This window comes from Neophocaena asiaeorientalis, unplaced genomic scaffold (genome assembly GCF_003031525.2).
Source record: "Neophocaena asiaeorientalis asiaeorientalis breed wild unplaced genomic scaffold, Neophocaena_asiaeorientalis_V1.1 scaffold149, whole genome shotgun sequence".
Taxonomy (NCBI): Eukaryota; Metazoa; Chordata; class Mammalia; order Artiodactyla; family Phocoenidae; genus Neophocaena; species Neophocaena asiaeorientalis.
In genome coordinates, this window is record NW_020174442.1 from 1,023,760 (window position 1) to 1,049,728 (window position 25,969).

At 33.4% G+C, this 25,969-nt stretch overlaps 1 protein-coding gene across 1 annotated transcript in view; it reads right to left on the reverse strand.

Moving 5' to 3' along the window:
• Positions 1–1,617: 1,617 nt before the first annotated feature.
• SLC12A2 (solute carrier family 12 member 2) overlaps positions 1,618–25,969 on the reverse strand; it is a 157,242-nt gene continuing 132,890 nt past the window's right edge. Inside the window, exons 21-30 of the mRNA XM_024757167.1 lie at positions 20,895–21,001; positions 18,817–18,896; positions 16,385–16,510; positions 13,557–13,604; positions 11,479–11,601; positions 9,885–9,996; positions 8,050–8,136; positions 6,637–6,772; positions 5,763–5,830; positions 1,618–4,516 (exon numbers count right to left, since the gene is read on the reverse strand). Of these exons, the coding sequence (XP_024612935.1) occupies positions 4,381–4,516; positions 5,763–5,830; positions 6,637–6,772; positions 8,050–8,136; positions 9,885–9,996; positions 11,479–11,601; positions 13,557–13,604; positions 16,385–16,510; positions 18,817–18,896; positions 20,895–21,001 (1,023 nt within the window). The 3' untranslated portion in view covers positions 1,618–4,380. The remainder of the gene's footprint in view (positions 4,517–5,762; positions 5,831–6,636; positions 6,773–8,049; positions 8,137–9,884; positions 9,997–11,478; positions 11,602–13,556; positions 13,605–16,384; positions 16,511–18,816; positions 18,897–20,894; positions 21,002–25,969) is intronic.

Sequence of the window (25,969 nt, forward strand, 5' to 3'; positions counted from 1 at the left end):
AGTACCGAGTCTGGGAGGTCTGTTTTTGCTTTCAGTATCCATGGATCACTGATCCTATTCTGTGGATTAAACAAGTAAATTTCATTTGTAGCTGAGGGCAGAGTATCTTGCTAATTGGCATTCATATCCCCAAAAAGTGGAACAAAGGATATGTGTTAACAAGACACCATCATTTTGGGAATGAGTTCCTGATCTGTGAGGACAGCAGCCACAAGTAAGGCTGCAGGAAGAGACATATTCAGAAGTCTTCACATTTTCCTCTAAAACAGTAGTTTCAAACTCTTAACCTTGTGTAACACAAAATTCAGTTGTAGCTTCAAGGGGAAAAAATGGGCTGAAGTTCTTAATGCTACCATTTAATAGCCTACCTGAAACTCCTGTGCCACACGTAAAACAGGTCTATAACCATTGCCTCCAGACTCTATAAGAAGACTGAGTTCTTCAGGTATTTTAATAGTCTACAAAAAAATCTATTTCTAACTGATTAGCCCACCAATACCTTTTATGTATCTACTATCTGAACTAGCTAAAAAGTACTTTCTGATGAGGGCATCCTAGGACTTCTGCTGTCTTTACTCAGATAGTTAAACTACCATCTATTTCCTCTGATCCTACAGACATCCTGTTGATACATAAACAAAGACAGAAGTGTATCAAAGCATTTATCTTTTATTCCCAGTGAAAGAACAAAAAAACCCTGCTGGCTCAAATATGTAATTACATTCCTGTTTTGAAAACCACTGGATGCTCTGATGGTAAATGCCACATTCATAGCTGCCTTTGAATTCTCATAAACACCCCATACACATAAAGAAGTGAGCAAACTGGCCCGAACAGCAGCTTATTGGAGAATAAGCAAAAAGCAAAGATCATACAATGGACACTTACATTTGTTTCAGATCTATTAGGTAGCCTGTGGCCAATCTATACTTGTAACTGCAACTTGCATTACCTGAGCACACACTTGCTGGGCAGATAAGTATGAGTAGTTTGGAGATGACCAATCTATTCCAGCCATTAAGTTATGGATCAGGCAGCAGTGAATGTATAATGGCGACATCCCTGAAGATGAAAGATCTGTGCTCTAGGCCAACATCCTTTGTTGACATGACCTTGGGAATTTGCTACAATGCTCCAAGCTAAATAGCAGAAGAGAGAGAAATAGCTATCCTGAACATATAACACACCTACTGTAATGTTCAAATGATAAAGTGAAACTGCTTTGTAAAACTGTACATTAGCTTTGCCAAAAATCTTAGAAAGAAAAGAATCAGATTATACTCAGGGGCTATGAATCCATTTTAATCTTCTAGTTTCCTCATTCATAACCATGTGATTTAACCAAAAGACAAAGCAGAATTAGAAAAGTTAAATCATTTACAAAATATCAAAATGAGCTGCATCTTATATGGCTCAGTCTCACTGTCAATATAACTAGTGATTATTCCAAAGGCTTAAGGATAGTGAAAAATTTCAAACAACTTTTCCAAGGTGTGAATATTAAAGTAAAAGCCATTTAAAAAACTCAGACATCCATGAAGTAAATTGTATAAATGTGGTTAAATCATAAAGTTGACATAGATTTATAAAACATAAAATATAAGAGTAGACATTAAATTGTTTTAATGAATCCACTTCCTTTATTGCAGTAACCTCTGTACAAAGCAGCAACTGCAATACTCAACAGTAAAACATTAGAAAAGCATTTCTGTGACAGTTATAGTACAGTATTATCAAAATATTACATTTTCAAACTTAGTAGATAAACATCCACCAGAGCTCAAATCTTTAAATTATTTTTCCATAGTCTTTAAAAATATGTACTGTTAGAAAGCATAAAAAAAGAATGTAAAAGGAAACCTAAAATACAAATGAAATAATGTAACAAATAAATATTTGATTTAATTAACTGTTAATAATCACCTTAACACCACCAATTCTCTAAACCCACTGAATTTTTACCTACAGAAATAATGACGTGTCATATGCCATTACATAATTATTTATTTCCAAGTTATCACCAATGATTAGAACTTAAAAAATTTTGGCATTAAAATAATGAAATTCAGCATAAATAAAATAGAGTAGAATAGCTTCAACACTAGCTAGCATCTCTAAGAATTAATTGCTGAAATTTATTAGAGCACTACAACAACCTTGAAAATTTTGACCTGGTATCTAGTGTTAAGTGAAAGTAATGCATTATTTTTTAAAGTGAAAAGCTTCTTAACATTATTTCACAGACAATATTACCCTCCCCCATTATGCATATTTAGATATATTTTATGTACTTTATACACATATGTATGATGCACGACATTTGGTTCCTGCAGTATAGATCACAATGATGTTTTCCTGAATGGGAAAAACTTAAAAAAAAAAAGTATGTGTACCTGTGCACATTTCAAGATAGCAGCACTCAGTTATGCCCTATTAACCATTTTAAAAGCTCAAACATATTGTTTACTGAATAATATGACATTTCTACTGTCTTTCTCTCCAAACACTACAAAACCTCCAATAAATGGTACAATGCTATGAGTTATAACATTGGAGAAAACGGTTAGAAAAACAATTACCTCATTCTCTTAACATTCTGAATTTAAAAGTATTATCAGATCTCCTTTATGGTGTTAACTTAGTTCATACTCATGCAGCAAAAATATTGCACTACTGAACAACAGTAGTAATTTTATAGATTTCTATCAAGATTCATGAAAACCTACATAAACTCTGCACCAGTGAAACTCATACCAACGAACACACTGAACAGTACTTTAGATGAAATGTTCTCCATTTTCTAACTGAATAACTGTGAAGTTATATGCCCTTCAAATGATCACCTTTCTTCTCCATGAAACCAGTCTTTCAATCTGTGAACTCATGTTTACTGAAACAAAAAAATTTAATCTGATGAATCTTGATCACTTTAAAATGCAAAAAACCAGCAACATGTCATTATAAATACACATATGCATCTGTGTATGCATATACATATACACACACACATACAGATATGTAGACATATTATCCCTTGAAATGTTTCTAGGAAATCCTTCCTTGAATAAAAAATGAAAAACTTCACATTAATAATTGCATATAAAGCTTTTAGTAACAGTACATAATGCACTGTCAAAACGGTACTAGTAGACTATGATGTCAAAACAGACATTTCAAAAGCACAAACTGGCAGTTTTTCTTAACACAAAAGTTTTAAAGTATTAAGAATGGATTAAATTTAAATGTTCAGAATAATCTGTTCAAACCTGAGTATATTAATTAAGACTATGAGCTTGACAATTGAATGAATTGAGCCTAAAAACATTTCACTAAGAAACCAGTGGTCCATTTAACCATTCAATGAAACACTAAATATTTTAATTATTTATAAAAAGGATGATATAGTGATATTCCATGTGTTTATTGAAATATTCTATTAAACAACAATGCTTTGTCTAATTTTCCTCCAGAAAAGTCTTTTAGCATTTCTTAAAAGTTCCTCAGATTTGAGGAAAACCCTAAATTAGGACAGATCTTTCTTCTAATAAATACAAACGATCTTAAAGATTTTTGTCTAAAGAATGACAATATGTGATTTTTCAGCATGGTATATAGAAGTACTGGATAAATCTTCAACCTTCCCTAAGGTTTCAAGAAATAGTAATCAAATAAGATATAAATAACAGCCAATTAGAGGTTTAAAAAAAAGAAGTCTATTTGGCCTTTTTTCCCCTAGATCTACATTGATACATATTCATGAAAACCTAAACTTGGGGTCACTTTTTGGTTCCCATTTTTTTTCTTGCATTTTCATTAATTCGCCCTAATTCTCACCTTTAATATCTGACAGACACCTTTACAAAAGTAATAGAAAACATACAGTACTCAACACTAATTGGTCAGTGGAAAAAGAAAAGCAGTGTCCATTTTATTTTAAGGTGAAAGAGACTAGAAATAAAAATAGCTGAAGGCAAAGTTTGACATTCTACAAATTTATAAAAGATATAGTGATGAAATTTGGTTAATTTCAGAAGGCACCTCAAGGCTAAAGGCTTTTTGTACTCCTTTCATCAATCAAAAAATAACACACTTTTATTGCTATTCAAGTAGCAAAGGAAAAATTTACTCTCACAAGCTTCAGTCCAACAACAAGGAATCATCATTCACTAAGATAGAGATAAGGAATTGACTAAAACTGAAGTCTCCATACACATAGCAATGGAGCAACTTCTCTGTGTGCTTTCAAATTAATGAAATAGTGAAATTAAGTCAGTTTGCCATTGTGATGTTAACGTGTCATTGAAGATTTCAGTGATAGCAGTTACTTCACTAGGCACTGAAGTACCGTCTGGAGGGCTGTCCACTGTGCAGACAGAACATTTAAGAATAGAAGGTAAGGACACTCTGATGATTCCCACGGACTAGGAGAATTGGTGGTAGGTCCTTGGATAGAGCTTCTAACCATGCCATGTAGAGAGCACTAGACACAGCACCTTTTCGTGCAACTGGGAGACTCCTGGTATCAAAAAAAGAAAGGAAATTAGACAATACATTTAAGTTGAGAAGAATAAAATGTAAGAATTACAAACTAAGTCACAGTAATAGTAACTAAAAACTACTATAGTTACAGAATATTTTTGAGTGCAGGGAAATTCTGCATATTGTTTAGTAACTACTCACATATAATTATTCCCATTTTTTTCAAGTTTGAACAAAATATTTCTCAAAAATAAGAATAGCAAATAAATATTTCTATAAACCCTAACACATCTGGTATCTAACATTAAACCTCAAATTTCCCCTTAGAATTCTTTTAGATAGAAATTCTTCTATCTGAATTTTGATAGTGGTATCTATACATGGACAAATGAAATTCAAACATAATTAATTCTACATATTAATGTTCAATTTCCTTTATCTCTCTCTGGACTCTCATTTCCATTTGTAGATAGTGATAGTATGTCCAGTTGCTCCACAGAGTGTCTCTCTCCAGATTTCTATGTTTTAGTGACTTCCATTACAGATACTTAATTATCATCAGCAAAATCTGAAATTTTCTGGTGTATTAAATATTTGTTGTTAATCAAACTAACAATCCTTTGGTATTACTTTATTTCATCATTTGGCATGTTTCAGAGATCTGAGCCTTCTTTACCTATATAAGGGCCCAGGCTCCAGGACTGAGAAAATTTGGGTTCAAGAAAGATCTAGCTAACCTGGTTTTGTGGAGGAAAAGCCAGAGTAAGCATAAGCATCGATATTCAATGTGAAGAAAATGCGTTTAGATGTAAATTTTGTGTGTGGGAACTTGGTGGGAATTGAGATAGGAACTACTTTGTAAATTTAATCCTCCACATAACTTGATGGAATTATTTCTATGAAGCAGCTGCCTGGGATCGACGTTTTAACTTGCAGCCCTCATACCCCACAAATGTTGATGGCTATGCTGTGGTGTTTCCAAAGCTAAGGGATTTTTTAAAAGTAGGAAAAAGGATAAAGGAAAAATCGCAGAATAAACTATTATGATAAAGAAGTACTTAGATTCATGCAAGCTTAAGGTTAATATCTTTGTTTTTCTTTCCTCCTATCTTAAATGATTTCTTCATATGCTTAAAGCAAAGTGTATTTAATAAGTATTTTTCCTCATAACCACAAAGTCATTATGGATGTTATATAGATATATACTTGGTAATAGAAATGAATCCTAATTGAATTATCATAAAATGAATACCCAAGGAAATCTTTGTATAGGTATTACTTACATGACAATGATATTAGCTGTGTTTGAATGTTCCTTTAATAATTCATTTAACCTGATCTGCCGGTATGTCTGAAATAAAACAGAACAAAGTCATTACTAGACCTTTTGAAAACTGGAATTTACCCTGGTTCATAAAGCTATTAAGTAGACAAAAAGAAACCAAAATCAACTTTGGTATAATAAAAATATCTTTTCCAGAATTAAAAAAAAAAATTAATGCTTTGCACTATCCAAATATAATTACAACTTAAAGTAGATTTAGTTTACACCACTGGTTCCTCTCACAACCAACTGCAGTTCTTTTTTTTTTATTAGGATTCTCTATGTATAGTATCATGTCATCTGCAGTGACAGCTTTACTTCTTCTTTTCCGATTTGGATTCCTTTTATTTCTTTTTCTTCTCTGATTGCTGTGGCTAAAACTTGCAAAACTATGTTGAATAATAGTGGTGAGAGTGGGCAGCCTTGTCTTGTTCCTGATCTTAGAGGAAATGGTTTCAGTTTTTCACTATTGAGGACGATGTTGGCTGTGGGTTTGTCATATATGGCCTTTATTATGTTGAGGAAAGTTCCTTCTATGCCTACTTTCTGGAGCGTTTTTATCATAAATGGGTATTGAATTTTGTCGAAAACTTTTTCTGCATCTATTGAGATGATCATATGGTTTTTCTCCTTCAATTTGTTAATATGGTGTATCACACTGATTGATTTGCAAATACTGAAGAATCCTTGCATTCCTGGGAGAAAACCCACTTGATTATGGTGTATGATCCTTTTAATGTCCCACTGTAGTTCTTGATACATATGTCTTAAGTTATTTTTTTTTTTTAATCTCATGGAAGATTAATGAAAAGGAAGTAGGAGAGAAAGAATACCTTGGTCTTATAAAGTTCAAGCTCGTTATCTGTTATTCGCCATGGTTCATCTTCTTTCATTTTATCGGCAATATCTTGTTCTTTATCATCTTCATGAAGTCTGTATGGCTCAATCATTTCATCAAAAGCTACAATACTTAGAAAAACAGAATACAGATAATTAACCTTATGCTGAATTACTTAACAGTAAGATCTTAAACACTAAATTATAACTTGAAAAATTAGTGTAATTATAACTATAGAAGTTAGTGTTTTCCAACCATCGTGCTCCCTTCCATACTCTGACTATAACAATCACTCTGGCAATTTATTTTGAAAATAGCAATCACTAGTTTCTCTAACTGATTAGAAATTTAGAATCATATTCATAATAAAAGAACTGCAATTTTAACTGCTAGTGCAGGTTTCCTTATATCTGCCCCTGCTCCTATACCCCAGCCCGCCAACCTAAATAAATTTCATCACATAAGCCAAAATGATCCTGTTAAACAATAAGTCTAATTGTGTTACTCCTTTACTCAAAACACTCAATTGCTTTCCCAGTTCAAGTACCACTGAAGAAAAGTAGTGTAAGAAAAGGTACTAGAACATTTTGAAGGGAGGAAAGGGCAGATATTAAACATTTAAGATCCAAAATTAAGCTGTAGGTCCAAAGATACTAAAAAGGACAAAAGATAGTGGAAGAACATGAACAGCATTCTAAACCTCTATGAATGTAAAAAACATATTTTTCAGAACCAGTCTCATACAAATCTCCTAGTATATATTCTTCTATAAGAGAAAAAAATGTCTCCCTGACTACAACCTTACAAGGTATACCTTACTGTTCTCTACTTAAAATGAATTCTTTATACCAGCTTCATCATATATTCAACATATATCTGAAAGTAATTAAAATTATGTACAGTAATATAAATATATATAATTATAACAACTTCCATATATCATTTCCAGGTAGAATAGTCCACGAGTCTACTTTTCTTTGACTCTTGAGAATTCTGAATGCAATTACTATAGGCAAATTCTTAGATTTATTTTTTTCCCTATTTCAGTAAAAAACCAAAATAGTGGAAGGTATTACACATGTGGAGTAAGGACTGAGTGGTCATAATGAACAATGGAAATTTAAAGAACCATGTGGAATTTCTGTGGCACTAATGATTTTCAAAAACTACTTGTAAATCAGTAATTGAATTCTTCTCTAAATATTAAAAACCCTTTAGACTTACTTCAATATCTGCAATAGGCATGCCAACTATCTGCTAGATTAAAAATAAGTTGACTTCACATGTAACTAACGGCAGGCAAAGTCCCCAGGTAATTAGTTTAAATTAAATGATCTGTTAGCATGTCTGAGTAGGTCATCCATAAAAGAACAGAAATTTATACAAAGTAATTAATCCAATAACTTACTTTTCTTTCTTTGGTTTAGTATTAATATCTCCTAAGACCATGATATCAGAGAAGTCTATCCGGAACTTGCTAAGCAAAGTAGCCATCCTAGAACAAAGCATTGAGACACATGAAGGATGTATATAGAAGTATTCTTATTTTATTTAGGGCTGAATCGATAGGTACTAAACAGAGTCCATCTAAATTAACTTACAAAGTAGACATCTAAATGAGTTACTGTTCATTCACAAAGTAGACATCTAAATTCTGAGTAGAAACTTGTGTTGTATTCTTTTACTTTCTCTGAATCTCTCCTTAGTATCCAATAATGAATGGACAGAGCAAGACATTAATAATGAAATCTGAATGGCAACTAGTTTTTTTAAAGTTAATTTTAGTCAAATTATATTGGTAAGTATATGTATTTCAGTAAAAACTAGTAAACAGTTATTTTAAAATTATTTTTGGATTATTCTTCTATCCACAAATAATGCATATTTCAAGGTCCAACTCTGACTTTTCGGGCAAAACTGAAGCTATAACTGATGGCAGATTAAGTTCACAGCTTTTTTTTTTTTTTTAAACTGGGACAAACATGAAAAGGAGCTCCAATAAACCTCTAATTTTTCAGTAAATAAATACCTTTTTGGAGGCAGAGTTGGCAATTAAACTTTGGTGGTAACAACAAAAAAGTTGAAACACACATACAGGAAAAGCAATTAACAAAACAGGATTTTATTTTTAATAAAATGAGTTTTCTAAATTAAGATAACAGAAAACAAACAAGCTATAGGTTTAACTTTTAAATTACTAGTATTTCTTGCATAAATCATGATTTGAAATGTATAAACACTTAGCTCAACTCCAGTGTAAATCTACTAAGTGCCTAATATGTGTTAAACTCAAATCTAAGATAAGAAAATAATTCAAGCCTCAGAATGTAATGACTGGTATCAAGTATATCATGTTTCAGGAGGGGAATGTAACAACTAGAAAGAAACAGGGAAGGCGTTATGAGGAAGGTGACAACAAGTACTGGGGTTTTAAAGAATGGAGTTATTTTAACAGAGAAGGGAGGAGGCAAGTGAACAACTATTTGTAGTAGACAGATGAGAGCAGGCAAAGAAGTGAAAGTCTGAAATCATATGTTTGTTTAGAGCAGATGCAGCAATGTAAACTGAAGTACAAGGCGTATTTGGGGGAATAGGAGATATAGACAGAAAGGAAACGGGGACAGATTGTAAAGGGCCCTGTCGCCTAGACTCTCTGTGGTGTGTAACAGAGAAGAAGTTAAAAATATTTGGGGCAGAGGCATCACATGATCAAAGCTTCGCTTTCTAAACGTGAAATTGGGAGCAATATGCATGATATATTATGAAATGATCAGAGATGAGACACAGTGTACTTAGAGAAGCAATGAAACCAGAACTAGAATTGTGACATGACAGACAGAAATAAGAAAATGGACAATGCCATCCTGTATTTCTGTTGTCTAGAAGTCTACAAAATATAACGCATATACAAATATCACTTTTGTGTAATTTTTACCCTGATTTTTCTTTTTAAAAAAGGCTGCTTAACACTTTGATGCTGCTAGTATTTAATAAAGCTTTTCTAAAATGTCAATATGTTAAAAAATATTACATATAAGTAAAACCAAGAATCTAAACTTAAACGTTAAGACTAACTAAAAGAGAATGAGGTTTTACTTATTTAGCTAGACTTTTCAGCTTCACTACAGAACAGAGCAACATGACTGACATTTTCTGTGTTGTCTAATTGTTATCCCTATCAAATCTATATTGAAATGATGAAGTACTACTAGATAAATGCCCATCAATTTAAAACAGACTTACGCTCTCCGGTCATGGTCTATTCTGTTTATTTTTCCACCAATGAATACTCTGATCTTACAATCCTTCCACTTTTTCTTGGTAGTCAGAAGATAAGGTATCAATAAGGTCAAACCTGAATCATAAAAATATAACAAATCACTCATTAAAACACTAATTTCTCAATTAAGAACTTTTAATTCAAGTTAGTTGCTAAAAACACCTTTATTATAACTCAATATGAAACAAAATTGTTCTTTCAGTCCTTCCTTAATAATTCAGTCAAAAAGCCACTTGGCAGGCCTGAATAAGGAGAGAGGCCCAGTGGAGTCAGGGCCCATGCGAGGAAGTCAAAGAAATGAGATAGTGGCCTGGCAGGGTAGGGAGACTGGTTATATCAGGACTGAGGAAAAGAGAGTATTCACTGTAGCTAACGGGAGCCATGTTTCTCAATGGAATGAGAAACATAAAAAGGGAGAAGCTGGAGCGAACCCTGTAGTGTTGCAATGGAAGTGGTTTCAATCTATACCTGTATATACAAATAAGTGTGTGTGTGTGGGGGTGGGTGGGTGTGTTTCCTACATCTGTCCACTAAGAGGGCCTGGGAGCAGTCACACCCTAGTAGAAACGGGCATTTCTAATGCCCTGACCTTTGTTTCTAAATACCATTCTCCACTAAAAGGAATCAAGCCTCTTTGGATAAAGGGTGATTCAAGTGTTGGTGTAGGTAAAGTACAAAACTGAGCCTGGAATGTCTTATTTTATCAGAAAATAAAGAATGATGTGGACATGACAAATGGACACAGAAGTTATCCTAAAGAGAATACTGCTGGCCAAATCTGGGACAACATCAAAACAAACTATGAGAATGAAAAAATCATAATCCACTGAATAAAACAGGAATCCATAAGTCCACATAGAAGTAAAGAGAAAGCTCCTCTTTATAGTTAAACACCAACTAATAAATGAAGAAATGACAGGATTGGAAAAATCACCATTTGGACACCACAAACACACCACAACAATAGTAACAGCAAGAATAAATTCAGGCAGAAATATCAATGGATGCTAAAGATGGTGCCAAAAATAGCAGTAACGATGGTATATGTGCATGGTCTCAAAGTAACTCCCCATGCCCCAAATATCATAAAAGGGGTAACGATAAGTTTTCGGTATATAAACCTTGGGAAAACCACCTTACTCAATGGTCAAAGCTACCTTCACCAGTGATGAGACAAATCAACACTATGCCACCTGATAAGACGCAGACAGAAGGGCACAGCATCACTTCTGTGATACTTCTACCCGCAGAAACTAATTATGATGAATCATTAAACAGCACTCCAAATCAAGTGACATTCTACAAAATGGTCTGTAATATCTAAAAATAATGTTAAAGTCATGAAACTCAAGGAAGGACTGAGCAACTTTCAATTTGAAGGATACTGAAGGGACAGGACAACAAAGTGTGATGCCTGATTCTGGAACTAATCCTGTTGCTTTGGGGGACCTGGCTTAACGGGAATGGGGTCAATGAAGAGTATATACCATTTCCTAGTACTACCCCCAAAACTTCAGAAAATTTAAACTTCTTAAAAACATATGTTAGCAACCTTACCTCCATCATCAAAAAGCCACCAGACATCAATAGTGTTCTTTCCCTGTTTTTTCTGAAACTGTGTACTGGCTTCAAGAAGCTTTTGGTCAGCTACATTTAAAGGCACAGCAGGGCCTTTGGGTTCTGAAGGATCAAGCAGAAAAATAAGATATTAGGGAGGAGGTAAATATTAAAGTATATTTTGCTAAGTTCCCATAGTTCCCTAACTTTTGTATATTCAAATGTTTATAATGTAGTTGTATATATGACATCAATCATAAGGTTATACTTGTTTACAATTTAAATATACTTTTTAAATGGTTACAGATAAATAATATCTCTATAATACCTAAACTCATCCAAATTATCTTGCCTAATTTCTAATATTTTGAAGCATTCTGAATGAAAGAGAATCATAAAAACTACTAAAGAAAATTATGATCGCTAGATTTTGATTTTTGAAAAGCTGTTTCAGGCTAACTGGGCAAATTAAGCTTATGCCCATTCCATGAACATAATTTCTTTTGTAATCTGGTTTCTCAATAATTTAAAGCTCAATTTGTAATGAGATGGATAGACCTAGAGTCTGTCATACAGAGTGAAGTAAGTCAGAAAGAAAAAGACAAATACCGTATGCTAACACATATATATGGAATTTAAGGGAAAAAAATGTCATGAAGAGCCTAGGGGTAAGACAGGAATAAAGACGCAGACCTACTGGAGAACGGACTTGAGGATATGGGGAGGGGGAAGGGTGAGTTTTGACAGGGCGAGAGAGAGTCATGGACATATACACACTAACAAACGTAGTAAGGTAGATAGCTAGGGGGAAGCAGCCGCAAGGCACAGGGATATTAGCTCGGGGCTTTGTGACGGCCTGGAGGGGTGGGATGGGGAGAGTGGGAGGGAGGGAGACGCAAGAGGGAAGACATATGGGAACATATGTATATGTATAGCTGATTCACTTTGTTATAGGGCAGAAACTGGCGCACCATTGTAAAGCAATTATACCCCAATAAAGATGTTTAAAAAAAATAAAAAAATAAAAATAATTTAAAGCTCAAAAAAAAATTTAAATGTAATGTTATCTGTAATATAAAAGACAGAAATGGGAGACATATCAATACAATCATGCAGTTATCACAATGAAACCTCTCAGTCTAAGGAAAAACTCCCTCATCTATACCTAACTTTTGTCCCCTCAATATGTGAGGCCCAATTCTAAAGCCATATAACCACCACATCTTTCTTTGAATCACAGAAAGACTGTGGGAACTCCTAGGAGGGCCACCCATCTACTGTAGGTCTAAAGAACAGTTTATCAAGGGAGTTCCCATTATGTATCCCCAGGAATTAAAAAGGAAGAAAAAAAAATCAGCACTGATTCTGTGAGCAAGCAAATGACTATAATGAAATCCCTACACCAAAATTTAAAAGCATAAATCCACAGAAGGAAGTCTGATCACTTTTGTAGAATGTCTATCATTCACTTTTCATGCTGCCATGATGTACGCAAAACATGACGAATGATTTTGCATGATGAAATAATATGGCTACCAAACCACACTGCTCCATAACTCTCACCTCTATCTCCTTCTCATAAAATTCATGTACGTTGACATGACTGTATCTCCCAAACGCAGCAGGACTGTGAGAAATATTGTAATTTTTGAAATGAGAAATATATTAGTATCAAAATTAAGGACTTGGCTGGGTACAACTGATGGTAAAGAATGCAAGTGACACTGTAAATAAACCTATTTCAGTGTCTCTACTTATCATCTAAACCATGCAGTTTAAATTTAAAAATTAAAATACTGACTTTCAGGATTTGAATACTTCTGAAATACTACCATGATTTAAAAGAATTTGTCTTTGATTTAAAAGAATTTGTCTTTGATATATCACCTTTTCCTGGGATAATTTAATGCTTTAGTTGGCCTAATGATAATTTTTCTAATCTGCATTTAATAAAAAACTGTAACATCACCTCACCATGGAAATAAAAACCAAGGTAAAGAAAGAAAATAATAAGATTGGAGTTAAAGAATTAACAGTATGAGAAAAAGGATTAAAATAAAATGATGAAAAATGCCTGCCTTTTTTCAACAGTGGTTGAGTTGGAGTCTTGCCATCCTCTTCCTCATCTAGATTATGTTTAAAAAACACAAAATATAAGTTAATTGCCTTCTTATTAATAAAATAATGAAAATGTAACTAGAACACATTTATAAATAAAACATAGTATGAAGAAACAGTGTGAAAAATAATTAAGACTGAAGAAATTTTCTACACTGAGTGTTCAGGATTTGAAAAAGCAAACATATTTTAGACTCCTCCAACAGGGCTACTGAGTAACACCCACCCCTAAATTTCATTCCTGTAAAACTGACAAAAACTTTAGAATTTTTAAACTTTTAAACTTTCATACTTGAAATCAGTTGCTCTGGCTTATAAAGTAGAAATATGATATTATAAAACTGGTGTTGCAAGTAATACATAAATTTCAAACATGCCACTGCATCACTGTGCAAATGACTGACAAGGAATTTTAGAAGCACTTAATAGATATATTTGGTATTTGTAAAAATTAATCACCACTTGAAATATTTAGGAATTTGATCAGAGACAAGAGTCTTTTGGTTTATATAAAATGCCAGGTTATACAGGAGTGATTTTTCAAATACATAAATTTATATATATACATATATGTATATATATACACATATATACACGTGTGTGTACATGCATGTATATAGCATATGTCGGTCCATTTACATATCTATAAATATTTCCTAGGTTAATAGTTTTCCTAATCTGAAAATTTTTCGTATTCTAAGCTGTACTATTTGTTTAAGGCACATAAAACTCCCAACTTGGACAGGAAAGAGTACACTGCAGTGGGCTCTTGAGTCAGACTCCCAGCATTCCAAGTTTACCTCTAACCCTTCTTCTAGCTGTGTGACCTTAAGCTAGTTACTTTACTTAACTCCTCACTTTCCTCATTTGTTAAAAGGGTGAACAATACCTACCTCTTAAGGTTGTCATATTGCAAGCATTAATGCACTCAGCTCAGTGCCTAGCACAAAACATATATTCAAAGGGTACTCTTTCTGTCCCTCTGCATACTGCTTGCCTCAATAAGACAGACGTACCAAATATAATAACTATACCAGAATGTTTAAAATTCAGAAGACGTTTAAAATTATATAAACTTTCCTATGTTTTCTGTACTAATTTTGAAAATAATTGGCTAAATAGAAAATAAACACAAAATAAATGCTATTTTTGAATGCTAATTTTTATGCCTGTTATGGAACAAGAAACATTTCAATTATTACATTTAATTAATTGTATTAAATATTACTGTTCATATAAAGTAGATATTTGATATTATCTATTTTTAATGATAATAAAAAACATAAATATAACTATGGACATTCTGTATTCATTTCAAAGAGCTCAGAAATGTCAAGGAAATCTTGACACTGAAAAATGATTTAAACTAAGTTAAAGGCATTTACATTTTTATAATAAAAAGATGAGTAGAAATGTACTGACCCAGTTCCCTACTCTATAAAAATAGACTTCATAAGATTGTGACATACATTAATGAGCTAATGAATGGATAACATCTACTACAATGTGAGAGGAACAGTAGATGCCTGATAAATATATTACTTCTCCTCCTATCATAGTTTTACCTGTTAATTCCTAACAGATTCCGTAAAGAAAGGATCTGTTTTAGGCAAGAGAAAAGGACAACAACAACAAACAAGAGGAAATGAAAGAATGTATACCACAAACTAAAAATAAATGCAGGAACATAAGAAGAGTTATCAGAACCAGTTTATAGAATTTTGAGGTGAAATAGAAAAAAAAGATTATAATCAAGCCAGCAAAGAATTGATATGGAAAATGGGTCTCAACTAAACTCTCAACTACCACTACTCTAAGCAAACAAGGTAAATAAGGAGGAAAGAAAAAGCAACATTAATGCTTCTAAATAATCTAGAAGAGATTTCAGAGATAGGAGTTGTCCAAGGTTATCAATTTCAGAAAAAGAATGGTAATTATTTTACAGGAAGCAAAAGTATGATACGGTTTGATGATTTACAGTGCAGATTTTTCTTGTTGCATGTCAGCTGGGAGTAGGACAGATGGAGATACTAGGCTGAAACAGAGGTAGGAGAGTGAGGGTGGGAGAGTAAGATTTGGAAGTCATTCCTCTTTCCTTCTCATAAGCATGACATAGAGATTTGTGGATGAAATTATCCCAAAGTCTCAGGAGATTTGGAAATCTTTTTGTGGCTTAAACCACATTAGCCACCAGGAGTATTTATTTCTGTAATTATGGCCCAAGAGTTCAGCAGACAAACGTAAATTGCTCATTTCTTGGGAGGGGACTACATTGAGCAATAAAATTACACTTGATATGTTACTACATTGTTTTACCTGAATAATACCAGGTACAGTAGATGTAAAAATATTCTGAGTATCTCAGCACATAAACAAAACCCCTGGTATTGAAGTATCTTGATTTACAAAAAAAATTATGTAAACTAATTTTATAAACATCATTCCTTTCAGTGTTATCATATGCTATATACACATTACTCTAAAACTACCATGTTTCTTTCCAAGTTCAGATTAATCTATGCTTCAAATTAAAATTAAGTATAAATAAAAACATACAAGAGCATGTTTAATTAACTGGCATGGTTTCTGTTCTATGATCTACTTAATACCTTAAAAATAATCATTTGTAGCCATTCTGGAAAGGCATAAATTTTACCTGAGCAACTAGAAATGAACAATACACGTTTGAGAACTGGTTACTTTGTAAGACATACCATATAATAAAAACTATTTCTTCCAAAATTAAAACATTACCATTAATAAAATTTCTTGTTTGAATAAAAATTACCTTTATGTGTAATGGATTTTTCACTAGATGGTTTAGAAGTATCTAAATCTGATTTTTTACTATACTCCACACTTAGTACCACATCCTTGACACCAGGAGACTTCTCTTGTGATGATAGTAATTCTTCTGTAGACATAAAGTATTCAAAATGTTATCTGAATCTTTTAACAAAAGAGGGCATCATGGTATAATAGCAATTAAATGACAATTTTAAGCAAAGTTTATAATGATAATGGTAAGTAAGTTTATAATGAATAATTTCTTATTATAAACAAATGTGACAATCAATTTTGAAATGACTATTCAACTAAATATCTTTAGCCACAACTAACTGTCAGACATTTGAATTAGGTGATGGGGAATCAGTAATGAGTGAGATGTACAGAACATAAGAATCTGGTAGACAAAAGAATGATGTATAAAATGTGAACCAACTCTACTCTAAAAGTCATTTACACATGTAAAAAATGTAGGATGTGACAAATGTTCATATACATATAAGATGACAGACAACAGTGAAAAATTATACCCATGACTATAAAGCCAAAACTAGGGGATAGAATTCTTTCCTAAGCTCATGGTGAAAGTGCCGTCTCTATTTTTAAAGCACTTTCTTCATTTTTTGTTTTTTGGGAAGGAGTTAGTAAACGTTTAGCTTCCACAATAAAAAGGATTTATCATAAAGACAAACATAATATGAAATTGATCTTCTATCCATAATCCTCATCACTGATATGTGTATATTAAGAGAAATAACAATAGAAAGTATGTAAGCCTCAGTGCCAGCACTATGCTAAGAGCTTCACAGACAGTATCTTCACAATAGCCTTATGAATAAAGATGAGGAAACTGAGGCTTGGAAGTCAACAAATTTGCCCCAGCTACAAAACTACTAAGAGAAAAAGCTGGAATTTTCAAAGCATATCTGACTCTACAGCCTATGCTCTTAAGCCCTGTGCTAAAGCAAATTCCTGTCTCCAAATCTTAATGATGAATAAGGAGGCTTTCAAAACAATTCTTATGATTATAAACACGTGAAAATATTTTCTTGAACTTCCAATCACATTTAAATCTCAGCACATTACAGAGTATATCATTTATTAGCCAAACTCTGATGTTTTTGAGAGTGAAAGGGAACACTACTACTAATTATGCAGAGTTATTAACAGGTATCCTCAACCAAAATTACTGTTAGAGCATAACAAGCATAATAAATGGTATTTTGCAAGGCCTACTCCAGAGTAAGAGAATGCATTTTCAGCAGGCCGTACTTCTGTGTTACATGGATAAAGACCTCAAAGCATTCCTTTCAGAAATGCACAACACCCTTAAAGTGGTGGGGGGAGTGGGAGGATTAGAACAGCTTAAATACATGAACAGATGAGGAAAGTTCATTATAGGCCTCTCAGCTATTTAGCCTTAGCTAATTTTGATGACCTGGTTAATTAATTGATAAGGATAAAATATTAGGTACACAAATTTTCTTAAACTTACAGTATTTTTTAAGCTACAAGGAAATCGTTAGAGGGTATGGAATTTTCCATAGTTTTTATAAAGTTGCCAAAAGTGCTAAGTATACTTTAACAGGTTTTAAGCTTAATGAAAAAAAAGTTTTAAAAGCTTAAAAAATTATATAGTTTGAGAGGAGATCAGTGGGTGTCAGGGGTTAGAGAACAGGGAAAGGGTATGAATGGAAGCTATAATGCAGTAGCACAAGGGAGATCTTTGTGGTGATGGAACAGCTCTGTATCTTACATGAAACAACATATGTGACAAGTGAAACAGAACCACACACATGTGCTTGTGTGCACATTTGTACACACAAGTGTATGTAAAACTGGTGAAATCTGAATATGGTATGTAAATTGTCCCAATGTCAATTTCCTGGTTTTGATACAGAACTATAGATACGATGTTACCAGTGGGGGAAACTGGAGGAAGGGTACACAAATTTTTGTGAATCTATAATTACTTCAAAATGAGAAAGTTACAAAATATAGTCTTTTCTGAAGAAACAGTAAATGATATAACAAAGTTTAGTTTTTCATTATTAATACACCTCTATGTACAAAGTATATCTTCCATAAACATGAAAATGTCTAAAATGTTTTCCTCTGATTATTTTATCATGTAGTTTTGTAACTTTGGCCAAACTACAATCATAACTAATGTTTGTTTCTCTTAAACTTATGATTTGAATTGAATTTTATTCTATTAGTAATTACTAGCCACCATTCAGGTTGGTACAAAGAGAAAATCCAAACTTTGGTAGAGCCAATCAGCTCTGATCTTAAAATGCCATACAATAAGTATATGACACATATTAGATGGTAAATATTAAAATTATTAAAGAATTTGTAGAATTACATATAATTTTCTAACAAAGTAATTTATATTTTTAAGATAAAAAATGTATTTCAAACAAGATTTACCTTGTCCTTGAAGATGAGATATATCCAGACCCTCTTTTAGGCGGATAACTACTACTCCATATTGTATATCAAAGGCGTCACTGTAACAAGAAAAAAACAAAAAACAATTTTTTTTAATCACAAAAATTTCTGTCTCTCTCCTCTATAAAATGAAGGCAATAGTAGATGATCTCTAAATTTACTTTCAGCTTTAAGTATCTGATTCTTATAATATGCTTTAAAAATTACAGTGACATCCATACTTTCTACAGATTCACTGGAGAAAAAATTAATAGACATGTAAACCTTCCTCTGCTGTACTGTGAAAGATCTAATTAACTATTAGAGAAGAAATAACTACAAGTATTTTAAAAAATAGTTGATTCGAATCAAAATCAATTTCCTTAAAGAAAATCCAGTGAATATAGCTCTTAGTCTACTTCAGACTAAAATAGCTAAATGTTTTTGCTATAAGGTATAGAAATTTCTATAATCTATATAATTTCTTTAAGCTATAGAAGTTGATTTGCAGTTTCAGACCCTCCATACTGTTAATACATACATAGTAAATAAAGTATACCTCAACTGTTCAAGGTATTTAAAATCACGACCAGAACATAAGTGTCACAAGATAAAAGAGTAAGCAGTATCACTGCTTTAAAATAGCCATCAACGTCTATGGTTCCAGAAACCAGAGAGCAATATTTTACCTATCTTTAAACTGCTGCTTGACATATAATACTTGGATTAATACTTGACTCTCAGAGCAAACATTCACTTCAGTTCCTAAAAGATCAGTGTCAGAAAAGACTCCTTTCTTTCAGCGCTCCCATTATGACAAACTACAACTAATAATGAATGAATTATTTGCAAAAATGTCACTTTTTCTATTTTCTAGGATAATTACTCCATCTCACTGGTCTTACATCTTCAAAGAAAAAAAGCATACTCTTTGGCTCAAAGCCCGCATGATGTAGTCTCTTTCACAGTCTCCTTCTTTCCCTAATCCATGCATACAAAGTACAGACTACAGAATTAGAAAGGGAGAGTGAAGTGCTGTTTACGAAAAAGTTAACAAACCCAAAGCCAAAGACCAGTCACAACCTCTGACAAACCAGCAGAGCTTGAATTTTACTAAAAACCATTTAACAATTACTTGGGAAATCTTAAGTATCGTATATTTTACTAATGAATATAAAGAGATTTATGAAAGTAAAGTATGAGATCTGGTTACTTCCACAAAGATGTTTCAAGGTAGCTATGAAAACAAAAGCATTATATGTGATACAGGCAAATAATTATATGGTTCTACCAATAGATACAACAGGAGCTCCAGGAAGGGAAATAACTCCAGTGAGTTAAGGATAAACAGATAAAAATTCACAGAGAAGTAGGATTTGAATCTGGTACTAGAGTTATTTTGCCAAATATAAATTTTTTTTAAATGACAATTTTTATAAAGAAATACTTTATAAGGAGTGAACAGTTCTATTTCATCAGCATCTATGACAAGAAAAAGACTACTCTTCAAGTATAATGTACTAAGAGAGAATCCTTATCCTCTATAAAACAGTGTGAATGAGATAAAGAGATTTGCTAAATAAATACTAGGAATACTAGAAAAAGTACTTTTCAAGATTAAAAACAAAATATGACAAAAATAGAAATTTTATTCTTTTTATTAAATAACTCAGTCCCAAAACACCTTTGTAATAGATTAAACAGATACGTATCCAAAAATAACATGGATAGATTCAAATCAGAAAGACAAAGTAACAAAAGGATAAGAACTCATTAGACAACCTGTAAGAAGGAAATTAAAGTGAAGTAAATCAAAACTACGCTGTCTTATAAACATCATTGGAAATACCACTGAAAAGTGAATAGTAAACACAGAACTTAATACTTCAAGGGGGTGGAAAAGCAAACATATAAGTGCATTTTAAAAAAAGAAATGTAAATAACTTCCAAATGATTATTTTCATTCTATGCTTCTACTAGAAGAGACTATATGAGAAACAGACTTCAAAAAGCAGTGCAAGCTTTCAAAATTAATATTTTCTGAATCAACTAAGTTACTGAATTAAAAGGATACTTACTGAAATAAGTTTATATACATATCCATATCCCTCATATCTGCTTGCAACCAGTCTTTCTTAAATCCAAGGACAAGTGTGTTTGGTTTCATACGCCCAAGACCAGCAGCCTAAAACACAGAAAAAATACAACTTTAAAGATATGCCACTCACAAAATGCTTTTTAAATGACAATATCCTCCTAATGGACAGCCTCTAAACATTTTTATTTTTAACGTGTTTTTATAAATTTATTTATTTATTTTATTTATTTATCTTTGGCTGTGTTGCGTCTTCGTTGCTACGCGTGGGCTTTCTCTAGTTGCAGTGAGCGGGGGCTACTCTTCATTGGGGTGCGGGGGCTTCTCACTGCTGTGGCTTCTCTTGTTGCGGAGCACGGGCTCTAGGCGCGTGGGTTTTCGTAGTTGTGGCTCGTGGGCTCTAGAGCGTAGGCTTAGTAGTTGTGGCACATGGGTTTAGTTGCTCCACGGCATGTGGGATGTCCCCAGACCAGGGATCAAACCAGTGTCCCCTGCATTAGCAGGTGGATTCTTAACCACTGTGCCACCAGCGAAGTCCCTAAACATTATAAAATTGTGTACCCTTATCAGCAAAAATAGTTGAGCATCCAATGCATGCATATTTATAAATTATATATACATTAATTATATTACTTATGATTAAACATACACAAAAATAGAAGATAAACAAATGAAAAGTTCTAAATGTATATTTTGTACTTTTATGATTTATCAGAATTTTCATTTTTAGGAAGGGAAAGATGATGGAATATACTTAGCCTTTCATAAAAATCATAACAATACAGTGGTATTCCCGGTTACATATTTTGCCATTAAAACCTAGAAGCAGAAGTCCAAATTGAATACATGCGTTGTTGGCTACAGTTCAGAATTCCATCAGTTTTTCTTGCAACTTCATGTAGAGTTGCAATTCAATATGCTTATACAAATATGCCCTCAGATCCAATTAATTTCTTCTTTTGTAATTTTTAAAAAATTAATTAATTAATTTTTGGCTGCATTTTATCTTTGTTGCTTGCACGGGCTTTAGTTGCAGCGAGTGGGGGCTACTCTTCATTGTGGTACGCAGGCTTCTCACTGCAGTGGCTTCTCTTCTGTTGCGGAGTGTGGGCTCTAGGCGCGCGGGCTTCAGTAGTTGTGGCACGCGGGCTAAGTAGTTGTGGCTTGCGGGCTCTAGAGTGCAGGCTCAGTAGTTGTGGCACATGGGCTTAGTTGCTCTGCAGCATGTGTGATCTTCCCGGACCAGGGCTTGAACCTACGTCCCCTGCACTGGCAGGTGGATTCTTAACCAGTGCGCCACCAGGGAAGTCCTCTTTCATAATATTTTAAAACACACTAAAAATTCTATTCCCAAGGTTGGCTACTCACATAAGATTTTTTTTTTTATGGTAAAAGATAAATAAAACAGTTTGCCATTTTAGCCATTTTAACATGTACAATTCAATGGCATTAATTACATTCACAATGTTGTACAACCAACCCCACTGTTTCCAAAAGTTTCTCATCACCCTAAACAGAATCTGTAAACACTAAGTAATAACTACCCATTCTTTCCTCCCTCCAGGCCCTGGTAACACCTAATCTACTTTTGTCTCTACAAGTTTGCTTATCCTAGATATTTCCTATAAATGGAATCACACAATATTTGTCCCTTGTGTCTGGCTTATTTCATTTAGCATAATGTCTTCCAGGTTCATCCATGTTACAGCATCTATTAGAACTTCTTTCCTTTTTATGGCTGAATAATATTCCATTCTATGTGTATACCACATTTTGTCTATCCATTCATCTGTTGATACATGCTTAGGTTGTTTCTATCTTTTGGCTACTGTGAATAATGCTGCAACAAACACTGGCCTACAAATATCTGTGTGACTCCCAGCTTTTAATTTCTTTGGGTATATGCCTAGGAGTAGACTTGCTGGATATACAGTAATTCCTTGTTTAGACTTTTGAGGAACTACTAAGCTGTCTACCACAGCAGTTGCATCATTTCACACTCCCACCAGCAACGCAAAGATTCCAATTTCTCCACATCCTCAGCAACATTTGTTAGTTCCTGTTTGTTTGTTTAATTACACACATGCTGGTAGTGTAAAATGGTATCTCACTGTAGCTTTGATTTGCATTGCTCTAGTGACTAATGATACTGAGCATTTTTTCATGTGCTTATTAGTTATCTTTATTTCTTTGGAGAAATGTTTATTCAAGTTATTAGCAAATTTTTTAATTGGGTTGTCTGTCTTTTTGTTGCTGCTTTAGGACTTCTATGTATATTTTGGATATTAAACCTTATCAGATATATGATGTAAAAAGATTTTCTTCCATTCTGTAGATTGTCTTTTCATTTTCTTGATAATGTCCTTAGATGTCCTTTAATTGTGAAGTCGAATTTGTTTACTTATTTGTTTTGTTGCTTGTGCTTTTGGTGCCATATCTAAGAATCCATTGCCAAATTCAAGGTCATGAAGATCTACCTCTATGTTTTCTTTAAAGAGCTTTATGGTTTTAGCCCTTATATTTAGATCTTAGATCTATTTTGAATTAATATTTTATGTGCCATGAGGTCACACTTAAGTTTTTATAGGTGACATACTTAATCATTTTTTGTTACAGATTAAATTAATTCAAGTACTTACCAAGTGCTGACCATGTGCCAGACACTGTTGTAAAGACTCTGCATAATTAGGGAACAAAAGAAATAAGCCTAACCATGTAAAGTTTACATTCATTTTCAAAATGTTCTATCCATGCACAAGTTTCTTTCAAAAAATAAATTTTTTTTCTACTCTACTATAAACAATGCTTTGCCCTCAGGAGACAGATAAAGAATATTTATTTTTATTTAAAAAACTGTTACATAGCAAGGTAGCCACTAACCACACAACATAATTTTGATATTTTGGGGGGTTTTTTGGTAAAAGAAAACCAAGAAATATCTTCAAGTTTTATTGTTTTTTAATGAAGTAAGCTACATGATGACCAGCAACTTCTTGATGGTACAAAATACTGTGAGAGTTACTCCGTTTCTCATCACAAACTTTGGTTACAACCTTATTATAATTAAAAGGTTTTATTTTTATAAAATTGACAGTAACATTCAGAGGTACTCTGTGCACTTCTGTTTTCAACTTCATTATTGTAATAACTTTCCCTTGAATGACTGAGTAAAGAAATTTCACATCAGTCATCCTAAATCCTTTGTAAATTCTAATCAAAGTACCTATTCAGTTAGAAGTAATGTTTTCAGTTTCCATAAAACATGTGTTTTAAAGAAATAACATTACTGAAAATATGTCTTCTCTGGAACATATTCCTTTTGGCTCATAGAAAATCAGTTCTTCAGGGACTTCCATAATTGAAACTGATATAGCAAAATGCAGTCATCTGAAGTTTATTACAAATAGCTTCGGTTTCAATCAAAACATTCTTACTGTGTTGTTTTTTTGAATCGTTAGCAATATTTTCTGTGAATCTTCCACCAGAACTTGCTGACAAGAAAGGCGTTTAGTTTGCTATAATATTTTTCTGTGTATCATCATAACCATTTTTACTGTAGCAGAAAGAACAACTCTTTCCCCAATAGTATGTGGCTTTTTATTTCTGTCATGACTATTAAGTAAAAACATTTCCAAACATCATGGTTATCTAATTTAGTTAAGTACTGCCATGAGATTCATATTTAAGAATTACTAACAAGAAATGAAGGAAACAACAGCAAAGATCAATAAAACTAAAAGCTGGTTGTTTGAGAAGATAAATAAAATTGATAAACCATTAGCCAGACTCATCAAGAAAAACAGGGAGAAGACTCAAATCAATAGAACTAGAAATGAAAAAGGAAAATAACAACTGACACTGCAGAAATACAAAGGATCATGAGAGATTACTACAAGCAACTATATGCCAATAAAATGGACAACCTGGAAGAAATGGAAAAATTCTTAGAAAAGAAGAACATTCCGAGACTGAACCAGGAAGAAATAGAAAATATGAACAGACCAATCACAAGCACTGAAATTGAGACTGTGATTAAAAATCTTCCAACAGGGCTTCCCTGGTGGCGCAGTGGTTGAGAGTCCGCCTGGCGATGCAGGGGACACAGATTCATGCCCCGGTCTGGGAAGATCCCACATGCCGCGGAGCAGCTGGGCCTCTAAGCCATGTCTGCTGGGCATGCGCGTCCGGAGCCTGTGCTCCGCAATGGGAGAGGCCACAACAGTGAGAGGCCCGCGTACCGAAAAAAAAAAAAGAAAATCTTCCAACAAACAAAAGCCCAGGACCAGATAGCTACACAGGCGAATTCTATCAAATATTTAGAGAAAGCTAAAACCTCTCCTTCTCAAACTCTTGCAAAATATAGCAGAGGAAGAAACACTCCCAAACTCATTCTACGAGGCCACCATCACCCTGATAACAAAACCAGACAAAGATGTCACAAAGAAAGGAAACTACAGGCCAATATCATGGATGAACACAGATGTAGAAATCCTCAACAAAATACTAGCAAAAAGAATCTGACAGCACAATAAAAGGATCATACACAATGATCAAGTGGGATTTATCCCAGGAATGCAAGGAATCTTCAATATATGCAAATCAATGTGATACACCATATTAACAAATTGAAGGATAAAACCCCTATAATCATCTCAATAGATGCAGAAAAAGCTATGAAGTATGTCAGAAAGAAAAAAACAAATACCATATGCTAACACATATTTATGGAATCAAAAAAAAAATGATTCTAAAGAACCTAGGGGCAGGACAGAAATAAAGACACAGATGTAGAGAATGGACCTGATGACACAGGGAGGGGGAAGGGTAAGCTGGGGTAAAGTTAGAGAGTGGCATGGACATATATACACTACCAGACGTAAAATAGATAGCTAGTGGGAAGCAGCCGCATAGCACAGGGAGATCAGCTTGGTGCTTTGTGATCACCTAGAGGGGTGGGATAGGGAGGGTGGGACGGAGACGCAAGAGGGAGGAGATATGGGGATATATGTATATGTATAGCTGATTCACTTTGTTATACAGCAGAAACTAACACACCAT